The 27,548-nt window shown below is 53.3% G+C and overlaps 2 protein-coding genes across 4 annotated transcripts; one reads left to right on the top strand and one right to left on the bottom strand.

The window, feature by feature from the left end:
* Positions 1-485: 485 nt before the first annotated feature.
* On the bottom strand, positions 486-14,728 carry LOC125335304 (BRCA1 associated protein). Its single transcript, XM_048322821.1, has 12 exons — positions 14,560-14,728; positions 14,246-14,404; positions 13,507-13,708; positions 12,544-12,733; positions 11,013-11,126; positions 10,452-10,600; positions 8,498-8,573; positions 7,835-7,973; positions 7,308-7,417; positions 5,665-5,754; positions 3,763-3,866; positions 486-2,771 (listed from the first exon to the last, which is right to left on the bottom strand). Exons 1-12 carry the CDS (start codon positions 14,639-14,641, stop codon positions 2,411-2,413), a joined length of 1,776 nt encoding a protein of 591 aa, XP_048178778.1. The 5' UTR covers positions 14,642-14,728; the 3' UTR covers positions 486-2,410.
* On the top strand, positions 14,640-26,326 carry ACAD10 (acyl-CoA dehydrogenase family member 10). 3 transcript variants are annotated; one of them, XM_048322820.1, is made up of 14 exons: positions 14,640-14,828; positions 15,492-15,649; positions 16,134-16,282; positions 16,843-17,037; positions 18,195-18,353; positions 18,643-18,802; positions 19,172-19,313; positions 19,600-19,668; positions 20,416-20,597; positions 21,153-21,303; positions 22,209-22,354; positions 22,872-23,045; positions 23,475-23,824; positions 25,585-26,326. In XM_048322820.1, exons 2-14 carry the CDS (start codon positions 15,493-15,495, stop codon positions 25,660-25,662), a joined length of 2,112 nt encoding a protein of 703 aa, XP_048178777.1. In that variant the 5' UTR covers positions 14,640-14,828; position 15,492; the 3' UTR covers positions 25,663-26,326. The 3 variants fall into 3 exon arrangements, with proteins under 3 accessions (XP_048178777.1, XP_048178775.1, XP_048178776.1); XM_048322818.1 differs by having other exon boundaries at positions 14,725-14,828; positions 15,428-15,649; XM_048322819.1 differs by lacking the exon at positions 18,195-18,353 and having other exon boundaries at positions 14,725-14,828; positions 15,428-15,649.
* Positions 26,327-27,548: the final 1,222 nt, after the last annotated feature.

Raw genomic sequence — 27,548 nt, 5'->3', positions numbered from 1 at the left:
AGGTCCCAGGGCCAATGCTTTTTCCAGGCACTTGTGGGGCCGGATGATGGGTAAGGAAGAGTCACAGACCGGCCTGACGTGGGACTTTTCCCTTCACCGCAAGCCCCAGCTCCTCGTGGGAAGTCTCCCAAGGGAGGGAGGCTGGGAGAGCCCGATGATCTACAGCAGTGAATAAACACCCAGACAGACACTGCAGGGTCTCTGGGCACCTGGGAGGGTTTTAGAAGCTGGAGGGGACTCAAGGACTGAGAGTGATTTGGTTTAACATAAAGCATTCAACAATTCTTGCTTTTCCTGCGAGAGCTACCCAGAGATAACTGGATAACTGCCCAGCCTTATCTGCTCCTATCAGCTCAGCTGAGCCCAACTTCCCCAGTCCAAAGATGACCAAGAACTCATTTGGACAGCTTTGCTTTTGAGTTAAAAACTATCCGAGTTCCAAAATAACCTCCTCCCTCCCCTCCAGTGGAACACACACACAGAAAGAACTGCACGCTGGTTTAATTTTCCATCACATTTTTTGAAAATGAATTCCAAGATACAGTACAGCATCTTTAGTGTTCTACACAAAGCAAGCCTTCAGCAAAAGGTCAGAGGATCTTAATGGTGTAAAAATATATCTTAAATAAAATAGTTTCTCTAGGAGAGCAAGCCGTGCTGTACATCTCTAGGTCCTTAGAGTCATTTACAGAAGGCAGAAGCCTGGTAGTACAATCCACACACTGAAAAGTGAGTGTACATTCCTGCTACAAAGTTAGAAAAGGTCCAAGTTCCAGGTGGTGGGGGCAGATCTCCAAAGCCAAGCAGTGGATGCCCAGAGTGCACTAACAGCACCCTGTAATTCCAAGGAGGAAGTTCAACACTCTCAGTCCATGCAGCCAGGAAGCAGATGAGAACCACCCGCCTTCCCGGGGTCATTCCAGGGACTGGAACTTGTCCCTTTCAATGGGCCAAAAAAAGAACAACTTCTAGCAATAAAGGGCTGCCTGTGTCATGCCCGTGTTCCAGGCTGGACCTGCTCAGCCAGAGCTGTTTCAGTGTTCCAAACTAAGGTCATGATTGTTCCAACAAAGACCAGGATCATCCTGTGGCCTGGAAAGACAACTGGGGACTCCCCTGGCATTTTTAACAAAAGATCAGCCTTTAAATTCTCTGATTCTGAGCACAACAGCAATCAGGACAGTCACTTCTCCAGGGAAAACTTCCCACCCCAGAGCATCGAGTCTTAGATGTTAAGTGAAAAACCAACAAAAAACCCAAACCAAACCAGATTTGTGCACAAAATTCCCTTACAGGACCCGTGTCCCTTTGGGGCAAGTCACATGGAAGCTTTGCCAGCTGAGGTTGTGGATAGTGCCACGTTTTGGTGAGCACAGGAACTGGAACCAAGAGCTGCAGCTCCTGCTGAGGATCCAGTGGAGGGGCAGCGCTCCCGGCTCCGCCACAGAGCCAGCACCAGGAGCTCTGAGAATGTGGGAAGAGAGTTTGGAAAAGGCTCTGCTTGTCCCTCTCCTCACCTCCTGGCTCTGAGGAGAACAGCTCTGAGCTTACACCAATACTCCCAGTGCCACTGGGTCAGGGGATACACACCCCCCCCTGCTCCAGGAGTGCTGGAATGCTGGGAATGTGTTCCCCAATTCACAGATGACTACTTAATTTGTAAAATACCTGTAAAATAACCACGTTAAACAGCATCCAGAACACAAAACTTCCACCCTTTCTGCCCTGCAGGCAGCACAGCAACCACTGGCCACTCAAAGGCCACCTTTAAAATGAAGAGAGATCAGAGCAAAGTCCCTTAAAAGCCTTTAAATTCCCAGCCCATTGGCCTTTAGGACTTGCCTGGTTTCTTACACCACTAAGATGGTTTATTTTCCACACCTCACTCCTTTTTCTTTCCAAACTACAGTTCTACTCCTGCACAGGCAGTTCTGCAGTGTCAGGACTGCACATACAAAAAGGAGATGTATATAACCTAATTTACACTGTTTATTAAATAACTTCTTAGTTGAGAATACTTTTAATCCAGGAGAAGAACTGGAGAAGCCTTACACACTGGGCTGAGCCTACTCTACAGCATCCCTGCAGGAAATAGGATGTTGGACATGGACACAACCCCCCACCCCAAAACACTCTCCAAGAAAGTCAAATGCATGACAGGAGGGGCTCTGAAAAGGAGGGAAGGCAAAATGGTCACCAAGATCTGCCTAAAAACAGCTAAATAGTGCAGTGAAATGCTTTTAAATACCACAGACACCTCCACTGACTGGCAGCCAGTTTTATGAGCAGCTCTGGAGACAATTTCTAGCTGAGCTTTAGTGAGCTGGGTGTTCCCAGCCCGAGTCCCGAGGTGAGCCTGGCCTGCTGCTGGCACGGCCAGTTCCAGGGTGGGAGCAGAGAATTCCTGTTCTCATTTCCCCCTCTTGCCACGGCCTCTCCTGGAGGAAGGTTTGCCCGTGCCTGCTGTGGAGGAGCTGGCAGAAGATGCCACTGCAATGTTGATCTGTCCTTCCTGGATCTCCTGGCGGGTCTCAGCTGGGAGGTGGTTGATTTTCTGTTGCGTCTCCAGGTAGAACATGACATCCCTCAGCTGCTCCTGGATCTCGGAGATCTGCAGGTCCTTCTGCTCACAGGTTTCCTTTAACACTCTCTCCTCCTCCTTCAGTTTGTTCTGCAGCAAGGCCTGGTTTGCTCGCAAGCACTTGTTCAGCTCCTGCTCCTCCTTCAGCTCGTTGGAGAGTTTTGCCACTTTGTTGTTCAGCTGGGAACACCTTGCAGAGAGAAGCACAAGTTAGGACAGCAGCACTGCCCACCCAGACCAAACAGCACCTCAGCTTTTCACTGGGCAACTGACCCCCAGCCCACCAACCACACCTGGAATTTGGTTTTCCAGCAAAGATGGGCAAGGGGAGGCAATACAAGAAGACTCTGAAATCCCACCCAGGTCAGGCAATTCCATCTCATGCCAAAGCCAACAGCACAGGCAACAGGCAGGATGTGCCTGGGAGGTGGAACTGACCTTGGACACACACCTGCAGCTTTTGGAATGGGTGCCAAAAAGGGCACAGGGATCACAAGGGAGCCTGAGACATCTGAGGGCAGTCAGGGGCCTCCTGCCACACTCCAAGACCCTCAAAATACCACGTCCCTGGGAAGGAAGATGCTCCCACAAGGGTATCGGCATTGTGATTCACACACAGGGCTTCCTGCTCCCCAAAACCCTGCTTTTGCCCTGGCAGTTTGCTGGCACCCTCCTCTGCCTGTTGCTCACTCACTGCCTGTGCTCCCTGCTCCAGCCAGGACTGCTGGACAGGATGTGGGCTGGGAGGAACAGGGGACACAGGGAGCACACGGATCGGCAATTGCCAGGCTCGACATCTTTCCTCCAGGCACTTCCCAAGATCTGTATTTTCCTCTGTGCTGGGTGATGCCTCTGCTGAGCTGCCTTTCATCCCTTTGGATGCACCCACCAACAGCAGAGCAGGCTGGCATCTCCCTGGAGCAGGGAGAGGAAGGATCCCTGAACGCTAAACATGCAGAGCGTGGAAAGGGAGCTGAGGGCCCCAAAGCTGTGCTCACTCAGACACTTCCCATTTGTGAACACCTACAGAAATCAGAGCTTTTTTTAAAGCAAGCCATGTTCTCAGTATTCCAGCTTAAACAGCTCAAAATTGCCCAGCATAGCAGGGTTTTTTTCTTTTTGGATGTCAGCGCACGGTGTTTTAATGGCTCCATGGAACTAAACCTGGCAGCGGTACCCACTTCCTCTCCACTGACTGCTTTTCTTTGAGCAAGTCATTGAGCCGCTGTTCCAGACTGTCACACTTCTCAATGGTCTCTTTAAATTTGGTCTTCATGTTGTTAATCTGTAAAAACAAACACAGGGGCATTTCCAACAGCTCAAAGTCCGCTGCACTTTCGTCAGGACACTCCATTTTCTGGAGCGGTTTCTAGACTTTGACCAATTCCTGTCCCCAGGTAAGGAAAGCTTGGAGCCAAGGCTCTGCTCTGCTGAGGACCCCCTGTGTCACCCTCGGATCCCAGACAAGGAGCCACGTTGCCGTGGAAGCTGCTCCCACAGAACAGCAACTCCGGCTGTAGATCCATGCCAGGCACTGCCAAAAGCTGCAGCAGCTCCTTAACTTCTTCCTGCCTGCATCCAGCATTCCTTTGGCCACTCTCTGGTGGTTCTGGATCCAGCAGCAAACTCAGATTTCCACCCTGAGGCGTTACAAGGCTGGGTTTTTGCTCATTTTAAACTAAACCTCAGAGAATGTGGTCTGAGTGTGAACACGAACAGGCTGCCCTGCTCGGGGCTGACTCAGCAGAGCTGTCAGAAGGCACTGACCCACTGACACCAATATCTCCCTCACACAAACACAAACACCCACTGGCCATGGCCTTCCTCTTCCCTCTGCTGCCCCACTCCAGGTGCTGCTCCTGGAGAAAGCCAAGCTCTCCTTCTCCAAGTGACAAGCCTCCAGAATGAGACTTAGGGGAGGTTTAGTCAGGAATTCTTGTTTCCCCTCTATCGGTGCTCACATGCAGTGGGGCAGGGATTTAATGGAAAATGCTTTCCTGGAGGAGCAGTCTGGACAAATGTCAGTCTCAGCACACATGGATGGAGAGCAGGTTTTAAGCCTTCCAGCCCTAATCAGGGAATGTTTGTGCAGCTGATGGTTAATTTGGGGAAGTAGCCTGAGTACCGATAATGGAATACTCTGCATGGTGGCACCAATCCAGACAAGACTTACATGGAACAAGTGCCACGGATAAAATTATTGGGATCTTTAAACGTGAAACCACGTTTGGGGCGTGGATCAGAGTGGTTTCACTTTGGAGCTGCTTTGTGGATTGCGTCTCCTGGCCACTCGAAAGATGGTTTTTGATAAAATATTTTCCTTTTATAGGGCTTTCCATAAGATTTCTGGGACTGTTCTTTAGAACAAGGTCAATGACCACTATTTCAATGGTCACAATTTCTATTTTTACTTAACTGCAGACACTTAAATGGTTAATTAAAAGTCCTGAAGAAAGTTAAGGACTCAATTCTAAATCCTGACTCACTTTAACTGGTTGAAAGGATCTACGTAGAGTGAAAAAGCAGTAGAATATCCTCCCTGGATTTTTCCTGGTGACATTTTGAAGCAGTCCTGCCTGCAGGATGCTTTATAGGAGGAGACTCTGAACTTTTCCCAAAGGGTGATGAGGAAAGAGAGGGGATCAAAAAGAAAGGGCAAATCAATATGCATTTGGAGCACAGAGACAGTTCCACCTTCTGCAGCCGAGCAAATTAAAGTCATATTGTCTCTGCTCCACCAACATTCCCTGGAGATCCGTGTCGGAGAGACGGATGGCTCCAGGATCCTGCAGCACCACGCGCTCCTTCCACCACTGCTGCATTTCCCCAGCAGCACATTTAAATCAAGCTGCAATCTCCGTGGCAATCTACCTGCTTCTGCACCACTGAGCAGCAAATTGCTCCCTGGGAGCAGCCAGATAAGGGACAGATCCATCTTGGAGCCAATTTTCCCAGCTGGGAGCAGAGCAGGCTGTGCAAGGCCACGTCACACAGCACCCAGGCTGAACCAGAGAGCCATCAGCTCCTTCTTCTCCCATTGCACAGGGCCAGGACCCTTCCCCCAGGCCCAGGGCAGAGCTCACCTCTTCAGCTGTGTCCTTCTCGATGCGGACAATCTTGTTTTCCCAATAGATCCGTTGGGATTCCAGCTGGCTCGTCAGCAAGTAGGAATACTACAAACACAGAGACACACAGAGCAGTCAGGGTGGCCCTGCTGGTTAAGGAGCCCAAAGGGATCCAATCCCCAAATCAATTTAACCAGATGAAATCAGGAGGTTCTGGACACACATCCCAGCTGCAGATCCAGTGCAGGGTTTCACCAGTTTGATTTCCCAACCGAATGACTTTGGGTTTTTTGAAATTAAGGAAAGCCTTCAGAGCACAACAATGATCAAGTGAAAGTATCAAGCCAAGAACTGTTCAAGGAAGAGACAGATTTTTCATGGCAATAGCAATAAATGTCTGCAGGAAAATGAACCATCACCCATCCCTGTCCTGAGAGTATGAGACCCCAAAGGCTGAGGGGAAGAGTTCCCACCCACAGCCCAAACTCCAAGGCAGAAGGATCAACGTACATATCCAGCTTCCCTATTAGAAGATTCCTGGGAAAGCACCCTCAACTCTCTGTAATTCCCAATTACTCTTCTCCAACATGTATGGCCCATTCCAACACCATTTTGGTACTGGAACAAGGATCTATGCCCTACATCCCACCTTTTCCCTTTTAGTTCTGCAAATGAGTCATGACAAGGTTGAAAAAGGTGATTACTCCTTTTCATCAGGCTAATAAGCATCAAATTAGGCATTCACTAGAGAATTAAACATGCACAGAGCCTTGATCACTCTCAGTAATTTCTGAGTGCCAAAACACTCCACCAAATTCATTCTCTCTTGAAATATTTCAATCTCGTAAGACAGAGAGAACTTACACGCTTTAGGCAACCACCTTACGGGAAAAAAGGGTTAAAATTAGCTGGTTTGGCATCTAAGTGTTATTCAGAAAATTCACTGAAAAGCAACCAAATATTTATGTGAGCAATGAGCTCCTCCAGTCTGGTCTCTGTGGGCTGTTCCTCCTCACAAACCCTCGTGTCTAATGCGGCTGAAATCGTGCTGCAGTGTCTGCTCAGTGAAGCAGGGATTTCAAGCTCCTCTCCTTTAGTTAGGAGAGGAGAAGCTGGGCAACAGGTACAAAAAATAAATAAATCATTATCTGTTCAAGAGAAGGGAACAGCACAGGGCTGGCAGCAGACTGTCAGCTCTCTGTGCTCACCAAGGTGAGCACACAGCTGTGGATTCCTGCACCCTCATTCAGTTTGGGAGCTAAACTATCCAAATTAACAGCTCCACACAGATCCTGGCTCTGAACCCAAGCCACAGAGCCACTAGGAATGGTCTGGGGAGTGACTCAGACCCACTTCTCCCTCCAGTGCCCCCTGTTTGCAGCAGCATAAGCAGCTCCTCTTCAATCACCAGTGACCACAGCACGACACTGCAGCCAGCTCATACTGCGCTGCACCAGCACTGCAGAGCCAGGGAGAGGCTTTAAAAAAAAAAAAAAAAAAATAAGGGGAAAAAAAGCAGTAAACCCATTCTGCTCCTGCCTGGAGACAATTCCTCCAGGCTGGGAGCAGATCTGCTGCTTCAGCTGATGGGATTGAACAGTGGTCATGGTGGGGCTGGAAACACTTCCACAACGCAGAGTCCAACAAGTGAAAATATTTACCTCTAATTGTAAGGCATCAATTTTCTCCTCCTGGCACATATCCCCCTCACACTCATACTGAACTATCTTGCCATCAGTTTTGCTTGCCACCAGCCTGTGGACGTAGTTGTCTGGGGAGAGAAAATCCAACCATGGGCACTCAGAGCTGAGGAACCCCCAGTCACGGAGCACAATCAAACCACCCAGACCCTGCTGCTCTGCAAGGCACAAACCCAACACCACAGGGATTCGTTCTACTTTAGCAGATTCCTCCCAGCCACCTTATGGGGTATTTATCACAACAGCCATGGGCAAATTGATGGAAAGGGAGTAAAAAACATTCCAGGGATGCTGTAGGACCGCCCCGATTCATGACAGAGTCCCGTTTTCCCTCCTCCAGCTGCTCCAGCCCCAGGAAAGCTGCTGATAGAGCAGAGATGGCTGCTCCCCAAAGCCAGGGACTAGCATGGACACAAGCTCCTCCATCTCCAGCAAACTGTGCCTCAGCCCCTGCTCCCGAGGGTGCCCAAAGGGCAGCGCAGGCTCACCCCCGGCGTAGTCCCAGACGCGGTGGTTGGTGAGCTGCATGGCGTACGTGTGCTGCGTCTCCTCAAAGTGCTTGTAGGCGTGGCGGCTCACGTAGCGCCCGCAGCCGATGTGCCCGCAGATCAGACAGATCCACAGGTTCTGCAACAAACACAGGCAGCTCTGGGGGGCAGCTCTGGGGGGGGGCAGCAGCACCCTGAGACAGCGTGACCCACCCCTGCTCCAGTCACACCCTCAGGAACGAGCAGGGTTCCCACTCCCCCTCCTCTGGGAAGGCCAAGGACAAGGGGGTCCCAGCCCATCAAAGGCAGTTACAGCCCTGCAGGGGCTGGGTAAATCACCACCAGGTGGGAGAGTGGCCTTGGCTAAGGAATGAGGGATCCCAGCAAGCTCTGGAGGGCACAGACTGGAAGGGCCACCACCAGCAGGCTGGGTTAGCTCCCTGCTGTCACACTCATCTTCCTAAGAATCACAGAAATTCATCAGAACAGGAAACCTGTGAGGAAACACCCCTTCCCAGCACTGATGCAACTCAAAAGGAAAGCTGATACCCCACTGGCTGGTAAAACCAGCCCAAAATCAGCCCAAGAATTAAGGCCCAAAGCAACCCAAGCAGCTGTGCAGTCAGATCTAGGCTAGATCTCACCATCCACCCACCTACTTACTTCTTGAACTCCACACTCAAAACACTTGTTCTCTTCCACGGGCTCTGGAGTCTGGCAGTACCTGCACACAGGGCACCTGGAGGGCAACAAGAACGTCATGAGACACAGGAAGCAACATCTCCACATTGCAGTCATTAAGAAGAGAGCTAGAGAGCTCCAGGGAAGTGCCTTGTGCAGCGGGATGCTCCCTGTATCACCCACCAGCTCACATTTACCCCACTCAAATTCATTCCACACAAAGTTACTGGTTTTAAGCTGGTGACAGAACAAAGAAGAGTTCTCCCAAAGACATTTCAGCTGGATCTGGTTTTGCTGCAGTCCAAGGGATTTACACAGAAGCTACACACTGAGGAAGGGTGTCGGAATTACCCTGCTGAGGACAGCCAAGTGACACTCTGCAAACACACCTCAGTGCTTAAAACAACCCTGAGGAGATGCTTCAGTCCCACCCCAACCCAAAGGATTTAATCTCAGCCTTCCCAGGAAGAACACCCCATAACTGTACCCTAAAAGAATCATCAGCAGGAATCCCTTCTGGATCTACCAAAGATCCAGATCTTTTATCTCTTTTGGAACTCCCAGTGCTGCCACAAAGAGACAGAACACCCCAGACCAGAAGGAAGTCGTGTCCAGCCCTGGAGCAGCAGCAGTTTGGGCCAGGAATGGGATAACTGAGGCTGCATCCTGCTGCCAGGACTGTCTATGTATTTTTCATTAGCTGCTGGGAAAGCCCCAGGAATAATTCCAGGGAGGAGACAACCGGGCTGCAGTCAGTTCCTACACAAATTCAGGCACTTGCAGCCTCCGTGGTGCCTGAGCAAGGAGAACGGGGATTTTCCTTTGTCATTTCTTCAGACTGGGAGCATAAGTCCAGCTTAAATTGTATATTCCATATTTAAGTGCTATTTGGGATCTCGCTCCTGCACTGGCTATGCTCCACTGCCCCAAATTTACCGTGCTTTGGATTTATGCAGCAAAGCAGCCCATCAGCCTGCACAGCTCCAAACCTGATTGATCTCACTGACTTCTGGTACTCTGGCTTAGGAGTGATAGATCACAGTGAGCTACAATCTTCCTCACACTCCATCAGAGAATCCAGGAATTGGGATAGCAGGGATGCAGCAGCCACAGGGAGGATCTGCAGCCTCCTGCTGCAGTGTCTGTGGCTGCCTGAGGTGCAGTAAACCAGCAAAGCTTCCAGAGGAATGGAAAACACACCCAGCTGACAGCAGCACCTGGTGCCAGTCGGGGGCTCCCGGCACACCAAAATGCCACCCCACAGGGATTTGGGATGCTGGGAGCACCAAGAGGAAAGGGTGAGTGGCAGCAGGAACAGCTGCTTTAAGGAGAGACACGGGTCCAACCCCCAGCCCTGCCCAGTGCCATGGAGGGTCTCCCTGTGCCAGGGACACGACTTCCCATGGCTCATCCCACACCCACCTGGAACAACAGGAGCCTCCCCTGCCTGATTTACTGAGGCACCTTGTCATCATCCCTTCTTTCCCTGCCTGCCCCTGCACGCCTGCTCTTTCTCACCTCCTCTTCCTCCCCTCCCAGCATCCAGGTGGGAGAGAAGGCTGCAGGGCTCTCCACAGGGCCCCCCAGCTCCATTTGCAGGATGCCAAGGAAGGGACTGGACAAGCTGCCAAGGCTGAGTGAAGCAGGGCTGTGTGTGCAGCCAGGGCTGTTTAGCCCAGCACTCTTCTCCTACAGTATTTTGAAATAATCAGCATTCCTCTACAACTCCCTCCCTGCCTCAGCAGCGAGGCCCCTGGGAATCATCCTTCAATTACTTTTGGCGGGGAGATTTCTCTCTGGGAGCCCCTTAATGGGAAAAACTGAACATTAGGACTTGCAGTAATTCCTGCCCCCACAGTGACGAGCAGAGCTTTGTCAGCACCCCCCCCCACTCCAAGCAGGGCCTCAGAGGTGGAAATAAAGCCCAGGCTCTCACGTGGTGTCCTCCCAGCGCTGCAGGCACTGGCTGTGGAAGCTGTGGTTGCACAGCGTGGTGAGGATCCCGTTCACGGACTCATCCATCCTCTCCAGGCACACGGTGCACTTGGGCAGCTCTGTCAGGTCCATCACAGGCAGGCTGGCTCCCTGCAAGCACCAAGCAGAGAGAAACTGCTCAGCACCTTCCCATCACCAGCAGTTAAGTCCAACTTCCCATCACTGCCAGCACCACGACACGGGAACGCTGTGGTTGGGAATTTATTAGAAAGATAAGAAAGTGATCCCCAGCATTCAAAGGGCCACAGCCAGGGCTCAGTGAAGGGGCTGCACCTGCAACCAGCCCCACTGTGCTCTGTGGATTCCCTAAATTACAACCCAAGGCAGGCTTAGATCACAGCTGAGGCACAAATGGAGTCACCACACAAACTCTCCCAAGGACCACTGCAATGGGAAACGGGGCTGGGGCCGATGTATTAAGCTGTTCTTGCAGTTTATTCTCCAAATAATCCTGTCAAAACCTTCTGAAGTGCAGGGAAAAAAAAACCCAAACTCAACTTACATCTTCTGACTTGAAGACTTCAGCCCTTTCCACATACACGAGCTGGCAAACGTCCTCCTCGATTGAGTTGAACTGCCGGCCATTGCAGGCCATGTAGAAACTGTCTGCATCAGCCTGGGCACAGAGCAGAGAAAATTGGTTAAAAACAGGAAACTCCCAGCTCATCCAACCAAGGGACAGGAGAAGAAACCTCCCATATCCTCTCTTCTTCCCTGGAACACCAGAGGAGGGATTTCAGCCAGCTCCAGGCACTGCATTTTGGCGCCAGGTTTGGCATCACCTCTGGAAGACACAAGTGGAGTTCAGGGCAGTGACACCACGCTGACATGGGAGCATTCAGCAGGAATTAGGGATTTCCCTTCAGCACCTGTTTTACCCCTTGTCAGCAATTTCAGTGCATTTGCAAAGCAAATTTGGTCTCTGCAAAAATGTAAGAGGGCCACATTGCAGGATGGTGTCAGGAACAGCAGTTTAACTGTGGGACAGAACCCATTCACCACTCACAGTTCAGGCACCTTCCAGGGCAAAGGAGGCAGAACCAACCCAAACCCTGCCAAATCCATCATCCCTTTTCCCCCAGGAGCACCCCAAACCCTCTCTCCACAGCCACCACACTGCACTGAGGCAATCAGCTGAATGAAATGCCACATTCCCATACTCCTGGTGATTCCAGTCAGGAGAATAAAGGCCCCAGAGATTTGTTTTGCTACCTGCAGGCACAGCCATCAGGGGTCAACAGAGCTGCAGGGAATTGCCTGAGAAACAGGAATTTCAGGGTGAATTGAGCACAAGTTTAGGGATTTGGTGCAAGGCTGTTTAGCACCAGATATTTGCCTGTGTAATTTAATGCAACAAGAGATATAAAACCATCTTTGTAACTACTGCAATTAGCACAGGACTCACACAAACCCTCCACCTGCACAAAAGGCTTGGGAAATCTCTCAGGCAGAATTCACAGCTGGGAGAAACCTCTCCCTGAACCCCAAAATAAATCATGTGCAGCTGGGAGAAGAGAATGTCCAAGTGAAAGGGTCCACACAAGAGCTGGAGGGGGGAATTTAAAGCTGCCCAGTCCAAGGGGCCTGAAGGAGCAAATGGTGTTATCTGGGTATCAATTCACCCCCCAGGCTCTCAGGCTCTGTCCTTTCCACACTGGCAGTGGCTGTGAGACCACCCAGCTCCTCAGAAAAGCAGGAAAAGCCTTTCTTAAAACAAAGGGAGCTCCCCAGGCCAGCTCCTTTCTGTTCAGCACAGCACAACACTCTGAACAAGCTGAGAGATAGCAGAAAGCTCTGTAAATGGACTGATTCTTGAAAAATATCCTGCCAACAAGAACAGGACAGCCAGAGCATGGCATCCACTGCTTCCAGGTGTGGGACTAACCTCAGCAGCCCCGGGAATTCTCTGGGAAGGAGGACAGGGCTGTTTCTCCACAGGTAAGTGCAACCCTGGCTCAGGGCTGCCCAGTGAAGCCACCCAACCCCCCTGAACAGCAACTGAGTGTGACACTCCTGCAGCCAAGGCATCTTACCTGGGAGCTGAACTTGATGAGCACCATGTACTGGTTCGGGGTGGAGTCTCGGATGATCTTCATGTGCTCGATCACCTCATAGAAGGAGGCCACAAACTTCATGAGGTCGTGGCTGGTCATGGTGGCGGGCACAGTGAGGATGCAGAGCATGGCACTGCGCCGCACATCCTCCTTCAGGGACGTCATCTTGCTGGGGACACAGCAGGGACACAGCTGCACCTCACCTCCCCCTGGGCAGGGCACAGCTGGACACACAGCTGGACACACAGCTCCAGCCACAGAGCCACAGGAACTCTGCTGTCAAACTTTATCCCTCACAGTGAGGAGGAGGATGAGGCTGTGGTGAGTGACCACAAACAATCACAGGCATCCTGTATTAACCTGGGCATGCTCCAAGAACAATGGGACTGCCAGGAATAGTTTGATATCTGTTTTTCTACAAAAACAGCTGAAGCTGGCAAGCCCCCGATGCTCAGCACTATTCCTAGAACAACTGAGCAATGTTTGCTACTATTCCCAGTGCCCATCTGGGGGTTCTTCCTGGTGGCTTTCAGGAAGAGCTGAAATGGGAGTTCTCACACAATCATAGGGGAGTGGTGGTGAATTGTAACCCCTGGATGAGACCTCCTGCCTCACACAGCTCCCCATGCCGGTCACCAAGGCCCCAAAGATCACGATTTAATTGTAGGATCCTTTGGAAAGCTGCTTTCAAATGTATTTTTTTTTTTAATTTGTGTTTGCCTTACACTATTACAACCCAGCACAAGCCCTCAACACCCCCAGTGTCACCCACAGCTGGGGGACCAGGGCCAGCCCCAAACTCCACCATTAACACCAGTGACCCTCTGCATTCCCAGCATCGAGTCACCCTTCCTGTTTGTCTCCACTCAGGAGCCACAGCCCCGGGGTGGCCAACTCACCCTCCCACTCCCACCTGAGCCACCATTAGTCAGGAATTCTTACTTTGTTTTGTACAGGTGCATAATTCCATGAACGATTTCAACTGAGGGGTTCCCGCTGAAGAAGGAGATCTGGTCAGGGAGCTGTTTGGAAGGCGAGTCTGGAGCAGCCTCACACTCCTTGCTTTGATCCTCCTGTTTAGTTTTGTCCTCAGCTGATGCAGCTTCCAAGGACTTCCTTCTTTCCATGGCAGCTTTTGCTTCATCTTTCACAAAGGCAAAGTTTCCTCATTACTGAGGGGAAGGGACCACAGGGATCACCCAGTCTGACCCCTGGCCCTGCACAGACACCCCAACAATCCCACCCTGGGCATCCCTGGCAGCGCTGTCCAAACGCTCCTGGAGCTCTGGCAGCCTCGGGGCCGTGCCCATTCCCTGGGGAGCCTGGGCAGTGCCCAGCACCCTCTGGGGGAGAACCTTTTCCTGAGATCCAACCTAAAGGTCCCTGACACAGCTCCAGCCATTCCCTGTGTCCTGTCCCTGCTCCCAGAGAGCGGAGACTGGAGCTGCCCGTCGGGAGGAAGCTGTGGACTGGGATGAGGTCAGTGGAAGTGTTCACCACGAATAACCAGCTCTGTCACCCGCATCCCAAAGCACATTCCTGAACTTCTCTGCCTGTTTTCCAAACTGCAGGGCCGACTCCGGCCCCGCACACCCCACACCACCCGGGCCCCCCGCCCTGCCCGCCCGGTAACAGCACCGGGACGTTCCCCCCGCCACGGGGCCGCCGCCCCAGCCGGTACCTGCGGGCGGCTGGATGGTCTCGATGATCATGTCGGTCATCTCCCTGCGGCCCAGGTGCTGGTGCAGGATGGCCGCCCGCTCCCCGGGGCCCTTCCCCTCCAGGCAGGCGGGCACGGCGGCGAGGGCCGCGCCGGTGCTCTCCGCTGCCATGTCCGGAGCTGCGGGGACAAAGCAGGCGTTGGGACGGAGCGCCGGGCGCGGAGCCCCGGGATCGGCAGCACCGGGACGGCCCCCGCCGGCAGCTGCGCGGTGCGGAGCGGGCCCGGCAGCGCTGCCCCGCGCCCCGCCCGTACCCCCGGCGGGGGGAACCCACCGGCCGCGCTGTAGGCGAAGCCCGCGGGCAGCGGGGAGGTCCCGGCCAGCTCCAGCCGGATCACGACCAGGGACACGCTCATGGGCTCCGCGGGGCCGCCGCCGACCGGGACCGGGACCGGGACCGGCGCCGCTTCCGCCTCCCGCACCTTTCCCCTCTGACCCCGTGACGTCACGGCGCGGTGACGTAGCAGGCGGCGCGGCGGCGGCGGCTGCGGTAGCGCGCGGGGGGCTGCGAGGGGCGGCCGCTGCTTCTCGCGAGAGTTGGAGGTACGTTCCCGCGAGAGCGGGGAGCCGCCTCCCAGCCGGAGAGCCCGGGGGCCCTGAGGGGAACGAGCCCCGGGAGCACCGAGTCCAACCCCGGCCCATCCCCGCCGTGTCACCCAGCCCAGAGCGCCCAGCGCCGCGCCCGGCCCTTCCTTGGACACCTCCAGCTCCCTGGGCAGCCCCTCCCCATGGCTGACAGCCCTTTCCATGAAGGAATTCCTCCTGATGTCCGACCTGAGCCTCTCCTGGCACAAATTTCCTTTTGTTGTGTCCCTTTTTCCCCGGGAGCAGAGCCTGACCCCATGTGGCTCCGATCACCAGTTATGATCAGTAATTAGTGTGTGTTAGTGATGAGTGATCCCCAACACTATTGAAGGGATTTGGACCCTGGGTAAAACCCCTTTCGGGGCTCCCTGCTTTGTGTGGGACACTTCAGTGGCTGCCCAAGGTGGAGTCCCTATCCCTGAGCAGAAGTGGCACTTAGCCATAGGGTTTGGTGGATCCAGGGACGTTGGACTTGATGATCTTGGAGATCTTCTCCAACATTAACCATTCCATGATTGTGTGTGCATAAATAAACATTTTCCCCTGTAATTCTGCAGTTGTGTTCCAGCCTCTCTCCTTGGTTGAGGTGTGAGTTTCCCTGGCCCTTCCTGTGGTTCCCAGCATGTACCTGAGGAGCGCTGCCTGTGCCCAGAACCTTCTCTGTGCCGGGATCCGGCAGCTCCTGCTGACCCAGCAGCGATCCAGAGGGTTCTCTTACAAAGCTGTGATCTTTGAGGAGAGCGGGGTGCTGCTCCCGGCCCCTCACAGGACAGCCACAGGTGTGTATTCCCATTCCTGATCCCACAGAATCACGGAACGTCCTGAGCTGGGAGGGACCCACAAGGATCCTCATCCACCCCCTGGCCCTGCCCAGACACCCCAACAATCCCACCCTGGGCATCCCTGGCAGCGCTGTCCCAACGCTCCTGGAGCTCTGGCAGCCTCGGGGCCGTGCCCATTCCCTGGGGAGCCTGGGCAGTGCCCAGCACCCTCTGGGGGGACAGCCTTTCCCTGATCTCCAACCTAACTGAGCCCTGGCACAGCTCCAGGCATTGTCTTGGTCCTGTCACAGGTCACCAGAGTTTAGGAACTCTCCACACTGAACACAGGGATGAGGTGCTGCAGTTCCTGGAATGCCCAAACTCTTCCCTCTGGGCTGGGTCAATCACCCCAGGCCAGCACATCAGACCTCAGAGGGATTCCAAGCTGATTTCCCAGTCCTGCTGATGCTCTTTTCTGTCTTCCCTACTGTTCTCCATGCAGACTGGGAGGCCCAGAGCTGTATTCCAGCCGGCACCATCCAGCAAGCTGCAGTGTCTGGAGGGGAGAACAGCCTCTCTCTCAAGTATTCCAGAGGAGAGCTGACAGCTGTGGAGTTTCTGCAGGAATTGGGACAGCAGTGCTTTGAGATTGTAAGCCAACTCCCCCCTGCTCTCCTTGTGCTTCCTGACTGCATGGAAACAGGTCCAGTGAGGAAAGAGGAGCTTTAAAAAGAAATCCTTTGGTTGAAGGGTCTGGATTTTCCATCTAGGAAGCATTGAATCTGAATCTGAACAGGGCAGATTTGCACCATTATCCTGGTACCTGGGCAGGGCAGGCAGATGAATTTGCCTTAATTTCCTACTGGAATAAAGTCCTTTTTAAACAGTTCAGTCTAAAATGCAGATTCCTTTCCTGCCTGCTGGTCTGTCAGTGTTTGTCTCTAACCTGCCTTGATCCCATGGCAGGCACAGTCCCAGTGATTTCTCTTTCCCAAAATCAGCCCTTTATCTCTGCTGTAGAATTAGGGATGTGAGAACATTTGTTTATTTGGGCAAAGCAGTTTAGCTGGGAGATCCCCTGCCTGCCTTCTGCTGCCAGAGGAAGCAGGACAGCAAGATAAGATGATCAGGCAACCCTGCCTACCCAACCACTCTTATTTTCACCCCATTATCTGGCCCATTATCATTCTTGGGGTTTCTGTGTTCCTCAGGCAAATGTCCGTGTTCCAGTGGACTCTTTTCTCTGGGATTTAATCCGAAATGAGATGATAAAACAGCTCCCCATAATGGCAGAAGCAGCTCAGTGTATCCGGGCAGAAGGGCTTAAGACAGCTCTGCTGAGCCACAATTTGTGCCTGGGGGATGGAGAGAGGTTTCTGCCCCCGGACCAACAGCACTTTGATGTGGTAAGTCTGAGTGGATCCCAAATGGGGCTCTGTTCCTCCACCTGTAAAAGCAGCAGCTGAAATTCTTTAAGTGCAGGTACCAGATGAGCAGCAGCACAGTTTGGTTGACATCAGTGGAACAGCCTGGGAAAACATCTCGTGACATAATTCCTGCTAGGCACTTGGAGAGGAGCTGAGTGACATTTGCAAATCCACTGCAAAGTGCCCACACAGCCACGAGTCTCTGTGTAAGAGGCACGGGCAGCGATGGAGATAAAGGGCTTGCAAGCTGGAACACCAGACAAGAAATAAATGTTATTATTCAGTGCCCTGCCTGCTTTAAAAAACAAACAAAAAAGCTCTAAAAGAGTAAGGACTCTTCAAAGAATTGCCAAGCACCCCCTATACTCCAAAAAAACCACTACCCCAATGTGCTGACCGGTGTGAGGTGAGGAGCAAGGACCCCTCTCGCAGCGGAGTCTCCTTTCCCAACACCCTTCACCTTTGCAGAGATGACACAGATGAGCCATGAACCTCAAGGCTCCAATACCCACGGCCTCTCTGGTGTGTGGTGCTCCTGGAGCAGGAGCAACAGCCGTGTCACAGCCATTAGTGGGGGAAAAAGAACTGAATGTGGATTTCCATTAGCAGTGGATTTATATCCATCCTATAGATTCCTATTCCTGGAGTGTTACCAGAGCAGGGGAATGGCTGCTTGGATTGTTCATGCTTGTGAGAGCAGTGGGAGTGTTCAGACACTGAGTCAAAGCTTTTTTGATCCAAATTTTGGTGGATGGTTATGGTCAACACAGCTGCTGTGGAGGTGGCTTTGGTGGGTGCAGTGGTCAGGACACTGCTTTTCCAGAGCCTTTGGAAGGTGCTGTCATCCGAGGCTTCCTTGGACAGCACTGAGCAATTGGCCAGTGAGCCTCCCACATTGGGACACCTTGTTGGATATCTCCCATCCAAGGACTGGCTTATCCTGTTTGGCTGATTTGAGCTGAGGAGCCACAGCCAAGGCAGTTGGCACCTACACAGTCCCCATCCAGCTCCATGTCCTTTATTTCTCACGTTAATTAAACCAGTCTCTTTCCCACCCTCCCATCTCCATTTCCAGCACTGCCCAGATGTTTGTGGGCACAGCAGGCTCATGCATAATCCATCTGTTGTTGCTGTAGATGGTTGAATCACATCAGGAAGGGATGCCCAGGCCAAATCCTGGGATCTACAAGCTGTGCTTGGAGCGCCTGGGTGTCCAGCCCCAGGAATCCATCCTGCTGGACAGCAGCAGCCAGAACCTGAAGGCAGCAGCCCAGCTTGGCATGAAAACAGTGAAGGTACAAAGTGACACAGCCAGGGTGGGATTTGGGGATGGATTCGGTGTCCAGAAACTGTTTGGTTTGAACAGCTCAGGATTTTCCAGTGGCAGAGGCTGACTCTTGCCAAACCTGTGCTTGTCCCTGCAGGATGTGGTGGGGTTAAAGAAGGGATTGCTGGCAAAGACTGCTCTGGGCTGTTTCATTCGTGGCTCCAAACCCGGTTTAACCTCAGGGAAGTCTCTCTCTTTCCCAGGAAATTTTGTCTTCTAGCTGTCACCCAGTGCTACTCTCTCCCTCCTGGTTTCAGGTTGATGATCCAGAAGCAGCACTCAAAGAGCTGGAAACCCATCTGGGGTTTCCTTTGCGAGGGTTTGTTCCCTATACTCGTTCAGTGAGACCAGGCATGGAAATCCCAAAGGATCGTCTGCAGGAGTACCTTGAAGATGTTCTTGGTGCCCATCCAACAGGTACTGCAGGGGGTTTGGCCCTTCCATCAGAAAGCCTGGATTTTCTGGAGCCATTGGCTTTTTCCATATGACATATGGATTGAAAAATAATATTAAGGAAAGGCTCCTAATCTCCAAGCAAACAGCACAGCCATTCCAGTTCCAGTGATCCATCACTTCCCCAGAAATGAGAAACAACATTTTAGGACTTCCTCATATGGGAGGGGTTGAGCACAAGTTGCCAAGAGATTTCAGGAATATTCCTGTCCTGTGAGACATCCATGAGCTACTGCCATGTTCCCCAGGGACACAGGGTGAGATCTCAGCCCCAAGTGCAGGAAGGGGGTGGAAAACCTGGGGAAGTGCTGACCCTCTGCTCCCAACTCCCAGCCCCACTGGAGTTACGGCAGTTCGACCACGGAGAGTCCACCCGGAGCTATTTGGTGAAGTTTGGAGGTCGTTTGCTGGTGCTGAAGAAGGAGCAGGAGCCTCCCGATGGCCCCTCAGGCCCTTCTGTCCCAAGGGAATACAGGTGAGAGGGGCGCTGCTGCAGTTTGCTGTGCCAGAGGAGCTCCCTCAACACCAGAGCGGCAGGACACGTGGGGAGGATCATTTATGACCTTCCCTTGTTTTCCAGAGTGTGGGATAGGTCTGGGGGCTCTGGGCCATGGGAAGATGGGGGTGTGCTCCTTTCACCTCCCCCAGCCACGTTATTTTAGTGTATTTAAAACTGAGCCCAGGACTCTGATATGGTGTGTCTGCCTCCAACACTGCAGTTCCAGGGCTGATTCCCTTGCGCCTCTCTCCCTCCCTGGCAGGGTCCTGAAGGCTCTCTCTGCAGCTGGTGTTCCTGTGCCCCCTGTGCTTGCTCTCTGTGAGGACAGAAGGTAATCTGCTTTCACTCTGTGCTTGATAACTGCAGCCAGATTCCCCCAAAGATGAAGAGGGGAGAGAAGAAGGAGCCAGAGCTCACAAAGTGCACTGGTCTAATGAGCATTTGTGCAGTGTGGGGCTGGAGGAGCCTCTAGATGTTCAAAGGACAGGATCTTTTTTATTTGGCTTGGTTTAGGTGTGTCCTGTTTTAGCAATTAATCCAAATACTCTCTTTGAAAAGCAGCTATAAAGCAATATTGTAGGGCTTCCCATTGACTCAGAGTGCCCAGGTTTGCAATAAAGAGGGGATTTTTCCAACTGCCAGACCTCAGACAGCAGTGACAGCAGCAAATCTGTGACAGGACACCCCTCAGGCCTGCAGCTGGCTCAGATCTCTGCTGGCTGCAGGAATCGGCCTCTGCACTGCAGCTCGATGGATGTGTGTCCACTGCTCCTGGTGTTTGTGAGGAGCCCGACAGCCCAGCTCACACCCACTGCAGGGAGCAGGGAAACAGCTGCTGCTGGAGCCTGGCTCCAAGCTCACCTTCCTGTGGCTGGAGGGACCAGGGCTGACCATGCCACAGCCATGTGCCACCGGAAAGCCTGAGCTGGGCTCCAGTGGGCACCCAAGTGCTGCTGGGGCTGCTCTTCACCTGCCCATGCAGGTGAGGCCTGGAGGGCACATTCAGGGTGCAGGTGAGATTTGGGAGGGTAGAAGCAGGATTGACCTCAGCCCCACTGATCCCAATTTGCTTCCCCAGCATCCTTGGCACACCTTTCTACCTGCTGGAGCACTGTGCTGGCCACATCCACCGCGCCGTGGCCCTGCCCGCGGTGCTGCCGCGCCGGCGCCGCGCCTGCTACGGTGCCATGGCACGTGTCCTGGCCAGGATCCACAGCCTGGACCTCGGAGCAGCCAAGCTGCAGGACCTCAGGGAGCATGGTGAGAGGAGGCTCTGGATCCTTTCTTCTCCTGTGTGTCAGCATTTCAAGGGATAGGCAGGATGGACCAAACTGGGGGCAGGGAGAAAAGGGAAGATGAGCAGTCCAGAGTTTGAATGCCCAGCTGTGGTGGGAGAGTGTGGAGAGCTCTTTAAATCCAGGTTTCCCATGATTTCCCAGAGCTCTCCTAGCTCCCAGAGCTTCCTGCCATGTTCGTTGCCATCTCTGCCCACTGTAGGTGCAGGAGTAACTTCTTTGTTGCCGTCTCTGACCAAACCCCCCCAAGCATCCCCTCCAGTCCCTCTGCAGAGATAGCTCAGCTTCCTGGAGCTGGTGGAGAAGTTACATTTTTGTCCAGGATTGGATTATTTCCACCTGAGTATTAAATCCAGTGCCCAGTTAAGAATGTATGAGACCCCTGGAAACTGCCATTAAATTCTTGGAGCTTAACTCAGGGTTCTGGTCTGAGATCTACTTGGCTGTTTGACTTTTTCTGTGTCCCTTTTGAAGCCTTTCTTTGTGCCTTTCCCTGGGAGCCTCCATTCCTCTGTTCCAGGAAATTACATCCAGCAGCAGGTTGAGACCTGGACAAAGCAGTATCGAGCTGTGGAAACTCATGTTATCCCAGCGATGGAGAGGCTCATCCAGTGGCTGCCTCTGCATTTTCCTGACTCCCAGAAGACAACAGTGGTGCACGGTGATTTCAGGTACTGCCCTGGAGCACATCCCAGGCAGGAGAGAAGGACTGAGTGTAAAATGATCCACAAACTCCAAAAGGTGCTGACTGGGCTGGGGCAGCAGCTTCAAACAGTCCAAAAGCTGGATTTTGGATCAGGGTCAGGGTCAGCATCCCCCAGGGACTGAGACTGAGTTTCTTCACCCAGTGGCTGCAAATGCTGGTCTAACACTGGAGGATCATCAGCTCTTCCTGCAGTACTCAGGAATCAGCCCTGGTGCTTCTTGCCAATGGTATTTGGTGCTGAAGGGGTTTGGGTGACAAAACCTGCCGGTATTCCAGGTGAAGTCCTGCAGGAGTGGGGTGACTGGGACAGAGGGGAGGGATGCTGTGGTGCTTCTCTGCTGCCAGAGCTCAGCTGGATCCTGCCAGGGCTGTGGGGCTGCAGTGCCAGGTCTGGACCAAGGCTCCTTCGCCGAGGTTGCAGGAGCTCTCTGCACCCTGGCAGGATGGCTGTCTGCTCTGGTTGTTCCCCAGTGGGCTCCTGCCCTCTCATGGGCTCACACTGGTGAGGGCTGTGCATAATCTACAGTCCATGGCAGGAGCTCTGTGCCTTTGGAATGACCAGGAGATCCCCTGGACAGTGACTTGCCTGCTTCATCTTCTGGTTACCCTGTCCAGTAGCATCTGCCATTGATCTGAGGCTCTGACTAACTTGGTTTCATTCTCCAAAGCACAGTTTAGTCCATTATTAACCAGGGAGTTCAATATTGAGTAACCTCCATCCTCTGCTTGCAGAAATTAATGTTTCACTTGTGCTGCCTTCCAAAGGACTCAGGAATTTTTGAAGAGAGTGAAGAGCACTGAAAGCACCTGAGCCCTGGGGTTTTTCCCTCCTCTGGAGACTTTTCTGATCTCTTTTTCTCTCTGATACAGGATGGACCACCTGGTCTTTCATCCAGACAGGCCAGAAGTCCTTGCTGTGCTGGGCTGGAAGTTTGCCACTCTAGGAGATCCTATGTGTGATTTGGCGAATAGCTGTATGAGCTTCTTCCTGCCAGCCCACTTTAGTGCTCACAGAGGTACAGAGGGGGCACAGTTACCTTTGGCACAAGCAGAGGAACCAGAGTTCAAAACAGATCAGCTCCTGCCCAAGCAGCTCAGCTGGCAGTGGGGCTCAGTGCAGCTGGAAAGGGCTCTGGGTTTGCATTATTCTCCCTCTCAGTCCAGCTGGGAAGCTGGGCAGCTCTTTTGGGTGGGAAGGTTGTGAAGCAGATCAGGAGTGGTTTGTGCACTAAGTTATACACTTGTTTAGAAGAAAAAGATAGGGTTAAATGGAGAGGTTCCATCATTTAGGAGGGATATCTGTCAGTCACAGTTTCACCCTAATCAGGAGAACTGCCCTGTGTACATTTTGGGGTGCAGGCTGCTGCCAACCGGAGTTCCATATGGGGCCAGCACGGCAGCTGTGCAGGTCCTGGAAGGGTGCAGGTGTCTCCATGGAAGTGCCTGGCTGTGCCACTAAGCTCACACCATCCCTAGGGAGCTCTGAGCTGCTCTCTGTCAGCTGACTCACTGTTACCTCTTCCCATCTTCCAGGCTTGAGGAAGTGTGACTTGGGGCACCTGGGAATTCCCACGGCAGAGGAGTATTCCCAGATGTACTGTTGCCACATGGGAGTGAAGCACCCGGAGAACTGGAATTTCTACCTGGCCTTTGCCTTTTTCCGCCTGGCTGTGATGCTGCAGGGACGTCTCCGTGGCTCCCTGGCAGGTGAGGAGCCCAGCCAGGCCAGCTGTGCCCTGCACAGCCATGGGCACAGAGCTGCCTCCCTGCTCCAGCACAGGCCTGGAGTTTGTGCTGTGGGGTCCTTTCTTTCCTGGGAGAGTGGAGCAGAGGCCAAAGTTGGGAGCCCAGAGCTGTGTCCTACAGATGGAGCTCTCAGACCTTCCAATTCAGCACCAGCCTTGCCAAGGGACTCACGGGGAGCTGGTGAGAGCTCTTGGTGCTCTTTGGCTGCACACATCAGGTGTGGCCTTGGAGCCTTTATGAGAATTAAATTAGATGTTATTTTCACACCCTTAGAGAGGAGTTTCCCCGAGTCCTGCTGGGCTGGCCCAGACAAGGGCACGTGGTGCTGTTTGGGATGTGAGTGCATAACACCAAATCTTCCAAACAAGTGTGCTATTCTCTTGTACCCAGGGAGGCCAGCTCCAGGTGACAGCAGCCCCAAGGATGCAGAGTTTGTGGCTGAGCTGGCTTGGGATTTTGCCATAAAAGAAGGATTCCGTGTGTTTGAGAACCTCCCCCCCACAAAGCTGCTCGCACGACATTCCAGCACCTGGGCTGGGCGAGGGCCGTTCCTGAGCAGGAGTTACAGCACCTGGGCACGGCCTGGGGCAGCCCCTGTGCCCAGAGTCCCCCTGGGCACTCCCAGCAGCCTGTTGGGGATGGCTCAGGGTCTTTGCTGCAAGCTGGAAAATATGGGCATCCAGTTGGACTTTCTGAGTTCCCATTCCAGAAGGACTCCATGTTCTCTGCCAGAACTGCAGGTGAGATACCTTCTGTCCTGAAGCTGCTTTGCTGCACCTGCCCCAGGGTGGGGATTGGGGCCTCCAGGTGTCCTGGCTCTCCTGATCACATCAGATATTTGGCACTCCTGGAGTCCAGTGGCTTGGAGGCAGAGGGCTGGGTTCCTATGGCTATAGCAGAGTTCATATCCTGGGAAACAGTGATTTTGGAGGCTGGCACTCCCTTCCAAGAGGAGCAGATTAACACCAGCCCAGCTGTGGTCACTGGTGCTGTTCCCCCAAGGTCCTGCCATCCGTGCTGATGGCGTGCCCAGAGCTTGGCTGGGCTTGGGCTTTTCGACAGCTGCCAGTCCAGGAGGAAATGATCATTCCTTACCTTTCCCTATCCAGGGAAACGTCACTCCTGTCTCTCCCTGGGAAAGGCTGAGTTAATTCCCTTCACTGTGTCCCTCTGGTGCTTCCTTGGGAGGTCCCTCAGATGGGGCAGGAGCTGCTTGCACCTCCCCATCTTCCATTCACAGTGTGAGTGGAAGCAAACAACCCCACCCTTGGGCTGCTACCAAGATTGTACTCTTAATTATTCTAATTATATTATCAAATTCTAGTGCGTTACTTAACCTCTTTTAGCTGCCAAAAAAATATCCAGGTGCCCTTCCAAAGTGTTCCCTTGTGCTCTGGCAGAAACCAGCAAACACCAGCCTGTCAGGGCACTTGGCAGCTGATCCACTGAGAAGGTGGAAAGGGCAGGGAAGCAGCAGCTGTGGGGAGTTTGGAAGTGCTGAGATGAGCAGATCTCCTTGCCCTTCCTTGAAACATTCATCTCTGCCAAGTCTCCAAACATCGGGATTGCCACACTCTCTCTACTCCATGCATTGGGCTTGTGGAGATGCTGCTTCTTGTGTGTGGCTCCACAGATCCCCCTCATCCCTGCCACCTCCACATCCATCCCACTGCTCTTTCCCTTGGCATCATCCCTGCACTGTCGGCCTTTGTTGTGGAAGTGTTGTGAAAGCCGGGGGAGAAGTTTTGCTGCCTGCAACAGCAAGATAACACACAGAACTGTTACATGGCCAAGTATTCCCAGCCTGGAACTGCCACAGTGCTCCAGAGCTGGGCAAGGGCAAGGGCAAGGCTGCCCTGTGCCAGCTGGCACTGCCAGGGAGAGGTTCATCCCTGGGAGCTTGGCAGCCAGATGCCCTTGGCTGAGGCATTCCTGGCCGAGCAGGGCAGGATCTCAGCTGATCCTGCCACATTCCGCACCAGGAGCCAGCAGACTTTCCACACTGATCCCAAAGGTTGCCTGTCCCTGCAGTTCCCCAGGGAGATCCTCTCCAGAGGAGCACAGGGAAGCTCAGTTTCTCCTTCAGAGCCACGTCTGGCTGTCAGAGGGGGTCAGTGGCAGGGGCACCACACCATCGATGTGTCTCATCCTCCTCCCCCAGGCACAGAGTGCAAGGACCAAGGCAGTGGCTCTGATGGCTGCACAGGCCATGGATCAGGGCAGACAAGTGAGCAAATTCCTGAGGCTTGAGCCTTCCCTGACCCAAAACCAGCAACACTGGGACCCCTCCCTTCTGGGGCCTCCTCCATGCCACTGCAGTTTGGGGCCTGTGAGCATGAGGGGTGATTTGTCCTGTCTGCTGTGGGATCCCCAGTGAGGATGTTTCCCCAGCACGGGGTCCCCAGGGCACTTGGAAAAGCACTGGCACATTGCTGCCATCCTGCCCTGGTCCTGCAGCCCTTTCTGTGCCCACATGGGCTCTGGTTTCTCTCTCCCACAGGTCCCTGGAGCAGAAAATCTCCACAGTGCAGATCCCAGCCCAGCACTTCCCTCAGACCTGAGCTCCACGTCTGGCTGAGGGTCCTGGGGGGCTCACAGGACAGGACTCTCCACACCAGAGCTGAGCCAGGAGCTGCAGCACCAGGAAACCTTGGATGGGGACCCAAACCAGCCCCTCTGACATGGGAGAGGCTGCGGCCTGTGAGCATCTCAATTCCAGTGGTGTTTGGTGTTATCTGTGCTTAGTGCCTTTATTGCCTGGCTCAATACAGGGCAAAATCCATCCTTGGATCATGAGGCTGCAGGAAGTCAGTCCTGCAGCAGGGAGAGTTGGTTGGGAATGATCTGGCTGGGGGTGCAAGACTTGGTTTTGGGAATAAAGAGAATGGACCAGCATGTCTCTCCTCATCCAGCACAACCTCCAGCAACATGCAGATTCTGGAAGAGTCTTTGGTGGTGGGAGGAACTTGAGGTCTCTGGATTCAGGGGAGACTACAGAGCTGAGGCAGTGCCTGCCCCGTGGAGCTGGGAGGAACTGAGAGGACTCCATGGTCCCATGAGTGCAGTGGATCTCTGGGGTCTCTTTGGGGACCATGGAGGATGCAGACTGGATCAAATGGGGGCTTTCAGTGCTTCACCGAGGCCAGAACAAGGGGAGAACTGTGGGAACAACCATGGTAACTTTATGAGCACGAGCAATTTATATGTAGTATTAATTCAATATTAAAGTAATGGGCACAGTTCTTTGGATCCTCCAGCTCCTCCAGCATGGGCGCAGCCTCACAGCCCATCTGCCCAGAGTGGCCACCACCTCCCAGCCCTCAGGGGCACAAGGGGTGCTACAAAGAGCCCTGAGGGGCCGTGCTGGCTCTCAGCACAAGGACCATGAGGCTGTAGGGAAGCTGGTAATCTGAGCCTTGGATTCTCCCAAGCTCCAGGGTGAAATTCCACCTCAGCCTTAAGCATTTAGCTCTGCTGTGGAAGGGGGAGGGAGCTGAGCCTATATCTGTCCAGCCCAGACTTTCGGGATGGTTTCCCAGGAGGCACCTGACTCCTGCACCTCCTACCGCCTTTAGGCAGGCTCAGGGGGCTGAGAGACGGGTCTGCCCTGAAGGTTTTTAGTGCTGCTGGATCTGTCTCCAAGCCCCAGGAGAGAGAAGGGGCTGCTCGAGAGAAGAAAAGCTTTATTTAACACGGGACTAGTGCTCAATGTCATGCGTCGTCCACTCCGGGATCATCAGAAGACAGACAGGACACACATGGGAGCTTAGCCCCGAGCTGGAGCTCAGCTCTGTGACGTGTCCTGTGGGTACCCTGAGCCGCTCCCTCCGGGAGACACGGGCACATCTCTGCAGGTGAAACCGGTCTGGCATCTCCCACTGGTGCTTTAACACGCGCAGGGCTGTGACAGGAGGGAGAACAGGTCGGAACAAGAGGTCCTTGCGAGTGCCACCTCCGAAAGGGCTGCCCAGGAGCCACTGACCGGGAATCCGTCACCCTTTAAGGGATGCGGGTGGACAAGGATGAGAGAGGCTGAGATCCAGCACAAGAGGATTTCTTCTCAGCTGATCCAGGAAACACACGGCCTAATCCGTGTCCTGCTGGATAACGTCGGGCGGGCGTTTTGCCTCTCTGGGCTGTGCTGTTCCTCCCTGCACCAAACGGCTGATATTCCCCTCTCCCGAGAGAAACGCCTGGAAAGTGCAAATGCAGGAACCTCCAGCAAGACTTTCAGTGACCTGGGTCGTCCAGGACAGTGGGTGAAATTATTCCTGGACTCACATATCCTACAATTTTTCTGGCCCCTTTAATAAACCAGAGCTATCCCTGTCACCCTTCACAGACCCCTCACTGAAGAAGCCAGAGGGTGCAGTCTCTTACACAGAGTATTCCCCAGGTCTTTTTTTAGAGGTTAAAAACTCTTTGTGTTTTTGGTCTGTGGCTTCCTTAGCGATGGTGATGATA

The sequence above is a fragment of the Corvus hawaiiensis genome, chromosome 18 (assembly GCF_020740725.1).
Source record: "Corvus hawaiiensis isolate bCorHaw1 chromosome 18, bCorHaw1.pri.cur, whole genome shotgun sequence".
Lineage (NCBI taxonomy): Eukaryota > Metazoa > Chordata > Aves > Passeriformes > Corvidae > Corvus > Corvus hawaiiensis.
The sequence above is the reverse complement of the archived record's forward strand: the minus strand, read 5'-3'. Positions and strand labels throughout refer to the sequence as shown.

Bases quoted from the DNA above. Each gene is read 5' to 3' on its own strand.
- LOC125335304 (XM_048322821.1), bottom strand. From the start codon at position 14,641: ATGAGCGTGTCCCTGGTCGTGATCCGGCTGGAGCTGGCCGGGACCTCC. The intron at 7,418-7,834 runs GTGAGCCTGCGC...TTCTCTCCCCAG, and splicing joins CGTCTGGGACTACGCCGGGG to ACAACTACGTCCACAGGCTG. The intron at 3,867-5,664 runs GTGAGCTCTGCC...TTGTTTTTACAG, and splicing joins AGAAGGACACAGCTGAAGAG to ATTAACAACATGAAGACCAA.
- ACAD10 (XM_048322820.1), top strand. From the start codon at position 15,493: ATGTACCTGAGGAGCGCTGCCTGTGCCCAGAACCTTCTCTGTGCCGGG. The intron at 15,650-16,133 runs GTGTGTATTCCC...TTCTCCATGCAG, and splicing joins CCCTCACAGGACAGCCACAG to ACTGGGAGGCCCAGAGCTGT. The intron at 17,038-18,194 runs GTAAGTCTGAGT...TTGTTGCTGTAG, and splicing joins ACCAACAGCACTTTGATGTG to ATGGTTGAATCACATCAGGA.